This window comes from Pelobates fuscus, chromosome 5 (genome assembly GCF_036172605.1).
Source record: "Pelobates fuscus isolate aPelFus1 chromosome 5, aPelFus1.pri, whole genome shotgun sequence".
NCBI lineage: Eukaryota > Metazoa > Chordata > Amphibia > Anura > Pelobatidae > Pelobates > Pelobates fuscus.
This window is the reverse complement of record NC_086321.1, coordinates 154,559,961-154,571,224: the sequence shown is the minus strand read 5'-3', so window position 1 is coordinate 154,571,224 and position 11,264 is coordinate 154,559,961. Positions and strand designations below refer to the sequence as shown.

The window sequence follows — 11,264 nt, the reverse complement described above, 5'->3', positions numbered from 1 at the left end:
ATTAGGGGGCAATAAAAGTACATATTGAACATTGTCAGGTGGGTTTGGTGGAAGGATGACTCTCCACTGAGCCAAACCTGGGCTACATAATGTACAGAATTCTCCTGTAAACATTCAAAGGGACACTGTAGGCATTCTCACTCATCAATTCACTACCATTTAGGAGTTAAATCACATTTGTTTCTGTTTATAAAGCCCTAGTCACACCTCCCTTAATTGTGACTCACACAACCTGCATGAAAAAAAAAAAAAGGTTTTATTTTAATTTAGATGTTAAAGAGATACTATAAAATGTTGAATGTAGATGTTAAAGGCATATTATAGTGTATCCAGTGTCCTTTGGGCGACCAAAAGTCTGTTAGCACCCATGAAGCACCTCTAATGGCTGTCTGATTGAAAAGGTATGTTTCTTTCCAAGCCAGTTTAGTGAATTAGAGTGAATGGGGAGTCGAGGCTTGGCTGAGAGCATCTTCTGACCGCGCTCAGACAATTAGTGTCACACTTGTGAAAATTCAGAAGCCAGGGGAGGAGTGGAAGCAACTTAGGCGTTAAAGCATTCAAGAACAGCTTAATTTGAGGTATGAGTGCCTCCAAGGGCCTCTTTCCCATCAACACACCCCACTATACCCTAGTACAGGGTTTATCCATTTTCTGTATATTTTCTATTTTCATGTACGAACATGTTTATACGCTATGCTTTTTGTATTCTTTGTACAGTAAATATCAAGGTGTTGTGCTATCATAAGAAATGGGGGAAGAAAGAAAACACAATATATATATTTTCTTAACTTACATGATGAGAAGCATATAGTTTTATTAAAATTAGGTGGTATTGAAACAACAAATACAAAATTGCACAAAAATCTTGAGAGCGAGGGGGTGGGCATGTGTGGAGAGAGCGCAAGTAGGGGGCATGTGCAAAAAGAGAGAGCGCAAGCATGTGCAGAGACTGTGTGAGCAGGGGGGCATGTGCTTAGACCGTGCGAGCAGGGGGTATGTGCGGGGGCATGCGCAGAGAAAGCAAGAGAGCGAGAGGGGGCATGCACAGAGAGATCAAGAGGGGGCATGTGCAGAGAGCGAGCATGCGCAGAGAGAGCGAGCATGCGCAGAGAGAGCGAGAAGGGGCATGCGCAGAGAGAGTGAGAGGGGCATGCGCAAAGAGCGAGAGGGCATGCGCAAGGAAAGCGAGGGTGCATGCACAGAGAGCAAGAGGGGGCATGCGCAGGGAAAGCGAGGTTGCATGGACAGAGAGTGAGAGGGGGCATGCGCAGAGAGAGCAATAAGGGGGCACGGCACCACATGGGGGATACAGGGAGAGAGCAAGAGGGGCGCAAATATAGTGAGAGAAAAAAAGGCAACCAAAATCGAAGGGAGCGCCAGACAAGGAGAGAGCTGCAGTGTGTATTAATGACTCAGGCAGTAATAATTTGAGCTTCCTCTTTCCATGCTCATGTACTTCCTGTGACAGCCCTGAACCTCTGGCTCTATGGGAATTGGCCGCTGCCAAAGAGAAAACCGCATATGAGCACGACACTAATATTGACTTGCAACTCATCCGCGGTTTACGACTGTCGGCAGAACGAGCTGTATAGCGTCTAGTTTCTATGATAACAAGCGGGAGGGTAGGCGCGGAGATAGCAGTGGGCGGGGCCATAGAACTCAGACTGGAGACACAGCATGGAGAGAGCAGGAAGGGGCCGGTAAGCTGTCTGTACAGGGATATTGAAAGACATATTATGCGGTCAGTATGCTTCTCTTACACTCTGTGTTAAATCAGTGATGGAGGAAATCTGGGCTAAGTATGTCCACAGCATCTGGAGGAGATACACTGTGTCAGAGCAGCTAAGGTTCAGGGGAGAGATGGTTATACAAAACATTTGTTGCAGGGCTGCATTAAAGAATCACAAAGATTTAAAATGGAATGTTGTTTATTTTATCCAAACAGAATTCTGTATTCCAGTGTAGAGTTATAATTAGTCTTCAAGGTGATAAGCAAGCAAGCATACATGCATGTGAATTTGAAATGTACATGCTATTTTATTTTTATCTGGGTTGTAATTTATTTATTTGCCACTTGGGCACCTCTTCACGTACTGTTCCCATATGCAGGGCCGGATTTAGATGAAAAGAGGCCCTAGGCTATTCCACTTATGAGGCCCTTTCACCTCCCATTTTTAAGTTTGTAAATTACACGAGAGACAGTAAAATACATCATTACTGTGATATATATCAATATGTTAAATCAAACATGTTGTGATTGGTACTAACATAGAAACATAGAATGTGACGACAGATAAGAACCATTCGGCCCATCTAGTCTGCCCAATTTTCTAAATACTTTCATTAGTCTCTGGCCTTATCTTATAGTAAAGATAGCCTTATGCCTATCCCACGCATGCTTAAACTCCTTTACTCTGTTAACCTCTACCACTTCAGCTGGAAGTCTATTCCATGCATCCACTACCCTCTCAGTAAAGTAATACTTCCTGATATTATTTTTAAACCTCTGCCCCTCTAATTTACGACTGCCCTTTTGTTGTGGTAGTTTTCTTCTTTTAAATATAGTCTTCTCCTTTACTGTGTTGATTCCCTTTATGTATTTAAATGTTTCTATCATATCCCCCCTGTCTCGTCTTTCCTCCAAGCTATACATGTTAAGATCCTTTAACCTTTCCTGGTAAGTTTTATCCTGCAATCCATGAGCCAGTTTAGTAGCCCTTCTCTGAACTCTCTCTAAGGTATCAATATCCTTCTGAAGATACGGTCTCCAGTACTGCGTACAATACTCCAAGTGAGGTCTCACCAGTGTTCTGTACAATGGCATGAACACTTCCCTCTTTCTACTGCTAATACCTCTCCCTATACAGGCAAGCATTCTGCCAGCATTTCCTGCTGCTCTATTACATTGTCTGCCTACCTTTAAGTCATCAGAAATAATCACCCCTAAATCCCTTTCCTCAGATGTTGAGGTTAGGACTGTATCAAATATTCTGTACTCTGCCCTTGGGTTTTTACGTCCAAGTTGCATTATCTTGCACTTATCCACATTAAATGTCAGTTGCCACAACTCTGACCATTTTTCTAGTTTACCTAAATCATTAGCCATTTGGCTTATCCCTCCTGGAACATCAACCCTGTTACATATCTTAGTATCATCAGCAAAAAGACATACCTTACCATCAAGACCTTCTGCAATATCACTAATAAAAATATTAAAGAAAATGGGTCCAAGTACAGATCCCTGAGGTACCCCACTGGTGACAAGCCCAAGCTTCGAATATACTCCATTGACTACAACCCTCTGTTGCCTGTCACTCAGCCACTGCCTCACCCATTCAACAATATTGGAATCCAAACTTAAAGATTGCAGTTTATTGATAAGCCTTCTATGTGCAACAGTGTAAAAAGCCTTACTGAAATCTAGGTAAGCAATGTCTACTGCACCACCCTGATCTATAATTTTAGTTATCCTTTATAAAAAATGTGGCACGGATAATAAATTAAAAAAAGTCGAGATGAGGAGAGGGGGGTGATTGTGAGAGGGGGGGGGGGTGATGAGGAGGGGGGTGATTGTGAGAGGGAGGGGTTAATGAGGAGACGGGGGGGTGATGAGGAGAGAGGGGGGTGATTGATTGTGAGGGGGGGGGGGGGTGATGAGGAGAGGTGGGGTGACTAAAAAAATTACCTTAAATCCCTGGTGGTCCAGTGGGGGCTGCCTGGTGGTCTGGTGGTCCGGTGGCCCTCATTTCCGGAGCTGCAGACCATGGATCTCGCCAGATCCAATCAGAGCGTTGCCATGGTAACCTGCGGCAACGCTCTGATCGGGCAGTGCACGAGAGATCCATGGTCTGCACATTGCGGAGCTGCAGACCGCCGGTCTCGGCGATCGCGGCAGGAGGGGCATTGCAGTCTGTCACGGGCACCCCCCTACTAAGTGTCACCCGGGGCGCACCGCCCCCCCCTTAGTACGCCACTGGACATATCATATGCGTAGAATTTCTCCTTATTTTCGGTTCAGTGTTTTAGTGTTCACTGTTTTTAGAATAGTGTAATTTTAATTTTGCTAACAATTTGAATGTAGGCCCCTCTTGATCTTGAGGCCCTAGGCTAAAGACTAGTTAGCCTATAGGAAAATCCGGCCCTGCCCATATGTCATACAAGTTTTGTTTGCAGAACATGTTGGTGCCATATCAATAATTATAGTTGTGAAACCTTGAGTCGGTTCACCCTACACCTTGCAGTAGTCCAAATCCTGTTTATTAGCCTGCGTTAATGTTACAAGCTAAATCCATAGTCTCTCTATTCTCAGTTATGATGGCTGTGTGAGTGACTTTTCACTTCCAACTGATCACCTGAGATTAGAGCAGGGGTGCCCAAAAGGTAGATCCCCAGATTTTGTACAACTACAGCTTCCATGGTGTTTATCAGCAAAAGCATCATGGGAGTTGAAGTTTTACAACATCTGGGGATCTACCTTTTGGGAACCCATGGATAAGAGAATGTAAGGATTATGAACTAAGCTTTGCGTTTTCCTGAAGTAATTCCGAATTGTTACCCATAGTCACAACTCTTTTTGCCTCATGTTTTGTCATTTGGAGTTTAGTGAATAATCCTGTGTGGGTCAAATGGGTTGCTGTGATTAGTTATATTCCTTCGTGTCTGGCACCTTTCCCATGTGGTTGGACATCTGTTTTTTAAGTAGTTCAGTTGAAGATCCAAAGACTATAAGGTCACACAGATGTTTACCTGTGGTAGATCACTTCCTTCCAACGGCAACCTGTGTGTACAGGCGGTAGTAAAACTATCTAGGTTGTGGTGTGTACCATACTGGCTTAAAGATAATTAAACCGTTGGAGAGAAAATTAGTGTTATCACTTGATGATATATTTTTGTTAATGAATATATATATATATTTTTTTTATAAGCTTACCTCATGATATTTATACATTGAAACTCCAGTAAATATTTGTTTTCTTTTTACAGAAACCCAAGGAGTAAACCCACACAAAATGTGCGTTTAATACCGTACCGTGTGGGGTATACATGGAACCGAGGTGGGAGGCTGAAGGAGTTGCGCATCAGGTTAGTTGGTGGTAATTTGTATTAATAACGAAGGCTTTTTTATTAAGGGTTAATGATGCTAGGCTTTTGCCTAACTGTAGGCTTAATCCATTTTGAGTTTCAGTTCAGCAGCAGTGCTTGTAGTGCGTATCGGAAGACTTGATATAGATGGTAAGCACTAGTTTGCGCTGCTTACATACTACACGCTGCTTTACGATGTGCTAATAGCCGTGTAGACAGAATGGCGTCTGATGTAATTTGATTGTTATCCATTGGATGAGCTCTGTGTTCGGTTTTAAAATATGTAAATTTATACACAGAATCCTTTAATAACTAATGTGCAAGTATCCATACATTTCAATCCCTTACCTTGCTAGAATATACAATGCCTGACTCTTCAGGCCAAGTATAAACCTTCATCATTCTTTAATACTTTGCCTAGATGATGTCAGAGGAAGAATTTAAATGCACATTCACCATTACTAACAATATTTGTTAGATATTTGCTATACCTTTATTTAAATCCTATGAGACTTACAGAAAAGGAAGATCTAAAGCCAGTGCATACCTCCTAGCAGGGCCGGTCTAGGGGAAAAATTTGGCACGGCCATTTTTTAATCACAGTGGCCCCCTGAGAAGGGGGCGTGGCCAGAGAGCGTGTGTTTTGTCATCACTAATGACAAGCAGCCCCCCTCTCAAAGTGAGCATGTTAGTTTAATGCGCAGAGCCCCGCTGAAGAGCTCTAGCATGAGAAAAAGGCCCTGTATTTGTTCTGCGCAGCACAAGCAATTTAATAACATGCTTGCGTTGTGTTTGCTTTTAACTTGTCTCTGGTGTCTGGTGGGATACCAGAGGACAATAGGGCCAGTAAAGCGTATCGTGCATGTATTTGGAGCCTGCTTGTGGGAGTGAGCTGATTGTGGTGTGGTATTGTGTAAATAGGTCGATTTCATTTGTATGTGTGGCTAGGGGCTGTATAGGGGGCATAGTGTGTATTGGGGATGTAGCAAGTGTGTGTAGGGGTTGTAGAGAGTGTGTGTTTGTTTTTGCTAACAAGGAATGTAGTGTGTGCATAGGGGATCCAGAGTTTGTATGTCAGGAATGTAGTGTGTGTAGATGATCTAGTGTGTAAAGGACCCAGATTGTGTGTGTGTGTGTGTATATAGGGATCTACTATGTGTATGTATGTATGTATGTGTGTGTGTGTGTGTGTGTAGATTAGATGATCCAGAGTTGGGTAAGGGATCTAGCATGTATCTTGAGCATAATGTGGTGGTCCTAGTGGTGAGTGAACTCTACCCTACAGTTCCTGGGGTAGAGTTCACTCTCGCGAGAGCGGAGCGTTGCCGTGGCATCCGCAGCGATGCTCCGACCTCCACCGGGTCCCCCTCTCCCTCCCTCCCCAGCCAGATGCCTTTTGGTCGGTGAGGGAGCTCTTTGATCTCTCCACCGACCCAAGAAGGCACACAGCAGGGCCGATGCTCTGATGGTGTCGGCCCTGCATTTGCCCGGTATGCTCGATGGCCAGTCCGGGCCTGCCTCTTAGGTTGGGGATAAACCCTGTAGTTAACAATAGATAAACAAGAAACAAAGTGGAGGATGCAACACTTGGTACTGAATTAATATACTGGGGCCAATAACCTGTTATAGTAATCAATTCTTCAAGTGACCATATAATCACCAGAACCACTACAACCTAATGTAGACGTTGTGTTGTCCATAGCCTGTCCCTGCAGGCTTTTCAATGTAAACACTGCCTAGTAACACTTCTAGTGGGAATCATACAGCCTGCCTTTAAAGTGCTTCCTAGTCCATGCTCTGCATGGAGGCGCTGAATGGTCCCTTTACAGATATATTGATTCAGTGCATTTCTATGAGGATATGCTGATTGGCACAGCATTGTGCCGTGGATGCACAATAGCCTCCCAATGCTTTTCTATGGGAAATCATTGGATTGGCTGAGATTGTCAAGCTTGATTATCTCAGCCATGGAGATATCAAGCCTTGGATTGACTGAGATCATCGGTCGAGCTGCTCGCCGGAGCCCAGCGTTGTGAGAGAGAAAAGGGAAGTGAATGCTCCTTTTTAACTCCGGGCACCAGGGGCCCAGCCAACTAAGCCAATAAGAGCTTAGTTTGCAATTATTGTATTCAGTATGGTAAGGGAACAAGGAATTGTTACAAGAGACCATTCTGCTTTAAAAGATTAACTGACCATTGTTGTGGCTAGAGTTGTGCTTTTTCCACAAGCGCATTTGATTTCATGAATGCATTTGCCATGTAACAGACACTACGGATATTTTAAACTCTTTTATTAATCTCTGCGCACAACACCCATGCCTTTTTAGTATCACTCAGGTTGTCAGCTAAGATTCTTTTCATGCAGAGACCATATGGCAAGGACTGAATGTATAGGACATCCATGTATGAATTCAATATCATGCTTGTTTTCATTGTAATGTTGTAATACTATCATTCACCTTACAGACATCTGGCCAGAAAGTTCCTACATTTATGGGTGAGGAAAACATTTGGAAGAGTTCTCCTGTCCACTGCAAGGTAATTGTGAATTGTTCTTATTCACCAATTTCTGTTTGATTACCTTAGTATAGTACATGTACATTAGCTAAGATGGAGAATTCTACATTTTCAGGTTTTGACTTCACTACAATTAACTGCTTAGTACATCATTTCCATAGTTGTAGATTTTAATGTAATTTGTATTTATTTTCTATATTCTGGTTCTAGTCTTATTGTATAGGGGTGTAAAACCTTGATTTCTCCCCTCCCCTCGTATCTCAAGACTGTATTTCCCATTATTCTCTGTCAAATGTTGGTTTCCTCCCATAAAGAGGAGCATTTCTTTATGGTGAATGTTAAAGGGGCACTATAAGCAACATGAGATGTTGGTTACAGTATACATTTAAACTGGGGTTATGTATTTGCTGCATCTGTGAACTCAGATTGCCCTTATAATGAAGATTGTGACACATATTAAACAACTTTTGCATCTATTTACCTAAATAACCAGGCCAAAAATGTTTTGGGATTTTTTTTTCATTTTTTTCAGACTCCATTATTCTCACCGATTACTGCATTCATGCTTTGTTCAATGGAAAGAGGAGTGGTGGGTGTTACGTAAGGAGTGGAGACTCAATGTGCGAGCAGAATGCCATCACAGGTTAGAAGTTAGTCTGGCCCTTTATGCCTCCGTCTTCTGTACTTAAACCAATGTGTTGTGGGTATTTATTTTATAATTGTTTGCAGATCATGATTTAAAATGTTTATTTATGAGGATGCAGGCACTATATCTTATGTTTAAAAAGAACTGCTACAGACCTGCGAAAGAGCGGAAAACTCTCAAAAGTTTGTCTTTTAAAGGACCACTATAGTGCCAGGAAAACAAACTTGTTTTCCTGGCACTATATAGTCCTTAGGTCCCCCCACCCTCAGGGCCCTCCTCCCACTGGGCTGAAGGGATTGAAACGCCTTCAGCCACTTGCCTTAATCCAGCGCCGGGCTCCCTCGGCACTGGTGACCTCTCCTCCCCCCCCCTCCAACATCAGCTCCCGAGTGGAGCCGAATGCGCATGCGCGGCCAATGCCTCATTCAAACCACCCATAGGAAAGCATTACTCAATACTTTCCTATGAACGTTCTGCGTGCTCAATGCAATTTTTGCAGGAAGACAGCCACTAGAGGCTGGATTAACCCTGCAATGTAAACATAGCAGGTTCTCTGAAACTGCTATGTTTAAAGCTGCAGGGTTAAAACCTGGCGGACCTGGCACCCAGACCACTTCATTGAGCTGAAGTGGTTTGGGTGACTATAGTGGTCCTTAACGTATTATGTTAGTCCAATAAAAAAATATATCACTGCATACTGCAATCTTTTGAGAAGTAGACCTAAATTGGTCAAAGAAGAAAGGGCGCCCCCTAGTGCATAACTATACATATATACAATGAAATATAAAACATAACCTTTAATGGTGGCTGTAATAAAAAACTCTAGTGGAGAGTTTTTGAAAGAAAAAATAATAATAAACTTAAAATAGGAGGATAAGTGTCTAGAAGGGGATAATTATCCTAAGGGAATCACCTAGAGGATATAGAGCTAGATGAAGCTAGAAATCCCCCCAACCTGTATAGTCCGTCTCACGAGCAATCCCTCATGGAATTGCCAAAATATAAATAAACCGCTTCTGCAGTCACTATGTACAATCCCTATATAGTGCTTGCTTACAGCGAAAAATATGTGCACACATAGGAGAAGACTGTAACAGAAAGTAGTGATGGAAGGGGTTTTGTCAACTACGTGATCAAAAGCTAGTCTGAGTAAAGCAAATAGATGGATACATTGTGGCAGTTTGCATAACATCTATTGCAATACTGTCACTGGGGGAAGGAAACCAAAGTGGGAGGAGAAAACCTGAGATCTTCTAGTAGATAGCTCTAACAGAGACTAACAAGCGATGTATATTGCGAGAGCTGACGAAAAGTTAAGAAAATCCCCGTCACCCACGGTTCCCCCCCCCATCCCCTTGTCTAAATCGTACGAAGGTCCAATAAAATAGAACTGACTAGCTGATCTTACAGAGAGACTATACTGGTCGGTGTCCAAACTTAAACTATCCTTCCTACTGCTACCTAACACGTGTTTCGGTGCTGCTAAACACGCCTTCGTCTGAGGCTAAACAGTGGGTCAAAGCAACGGGAGCTCCTTAAGTAGCCCATTACATTTGGTTCATACTGGGGGGGTGTGCACCGCGTTCGCGCCAGAATTGGCCGACCGCAGGTAAACCCCGCCCCTGATGACGATTCCTCCTTTGATTGGTGAATGTCTGGTGAATGAACAGTGTGTCTGTTAACCATGTATGTGCCGGTCTCACACGGCCATTGAGTTAGGTACAGCGTATCCAGACAGACACTTTCAAGGTGTGAAAAGACCCATCGACAGTTTAGAATGAGTATATAAACAGGACTCTACCTTATAAGGCTTATGGATCCATTACAGTAGAGCACAGTCACGATAGTCACTAGTTCCAATATTGGGTCCTAGTTAATAAATGGACTTAAATTGAGCCAATCTCTGAGTAGTGGAGATCCTATCCGTAATAGTACCAAGACAACTACATGTTAGAGTGTTGGGTCAATGTCTAGTTGATTATTAAACATGAATACCCAATCTCGGATTTATATTGGTTACAATGCCCAGTTATAGAATCCAAAGGGGAAAGGGGGGCATATTAAATAATATTAAACGGGGCTTGGTGGCTGCACAAAAACTGTAGTGCCCACGAACATGGCACCATGATATCAATATCGGACTAGTCCTAAGGTTAAGGGACTATTATTGTACGCCAGTAGGTGGGTATTGATCCTTAATTATAGCCCAGCATATGTGGGGTTTGGGGGTTCACCGATGCTTTGACTAAGAATAAGTGAATAAAGATATATATATATATATATATATATATATACAGTCTAAATAAATTATATGTACATATATAATACAATTACAAAAGTATGATTTCCTGGTGCTATTATTTATCAATAAAGGGGGTAAATGTGAACCCCTCATTTAGCCCATTGGGGGCCAACGTTTTGAACCTGTAGATCCAGTAGCACTCTCTTTTAAGGAGAGTGTGGTCCAAGTCACCTCCTCTGCGACCTATGGTCACTTTTTCGATTCCTGCGAACCTAACCCCACCTGGATCCCCACAGTGTTGATTTCTTATATGTCTCGCTACAGGGGTGTCCCTCTGGTTCCTTGCTGAGTGTACGTGCTCCATGATACATTTTTTTTTTTTTGCAGTGCAAATTAGAATAACATACAGGCTAGTGGTACCCCAAAGGCATTCCACTTGCGGAGGTCAAAACATAGGTTTCAATGGGGTATATAGGAACAGTGCACAATTTTTCTTTTTAAATACAAGAGAATCAAGATTGCTGTTAAGACATGAAATTACATTCAAGCTAAGGTACAAGATTAGAGAGAGCAAAATAAAATAATATACGATTACACAGAGTTAGCATTGGAGATTGAAACGTTGCTGTTGCAGAGTATGCATCAGTAAGAGGTTTAATGAGAGTAGCTTAAAGACTCCTGCACTTGTGGGCTAAACTAACTATGGTATAAAACATGCTTAACCGAATATTAGAACTTTAGAACTGACTCAGGTGCAGGCATAAATTGAATATACATA

The 11,264-nt window shown here is 42.6% G+C and overlaps 1 protein-coding gene across 1 annotated transcript in view; it reads left to right on the top strand.

Annotated features, from left to right (window-relative positions):
- Positions 1–1,290: 1,290 nt before the first annotated feature.
- Positions 1,291–11,264, top strand: part of SFI1 (SFI1 centrin binding protein) — a 38,473-nt gene continuing 28,499 nt past the window's right edge. The window contains exons 1-4 of the mRNA XM_063454549.1: positions 1,291–1,700; positions 4,984–5,082; positions 7,548–7,619; positions 8,131–8,241. Coding sequence (XP_063310619.1) covers positions 1,678–1,700; positions 4,984–5,082; positions 7,548–7,619; positions 8,131–8,241 — 305 coding nt within the window. The 5' untranslated portion in view covers positions 1,291–1,677. The remainder of the gene's footprint in view (positions 1,701–4,983; positions 5,083–7,547; positions 7,620–8,130; positions 8,242–11,264) is intronic.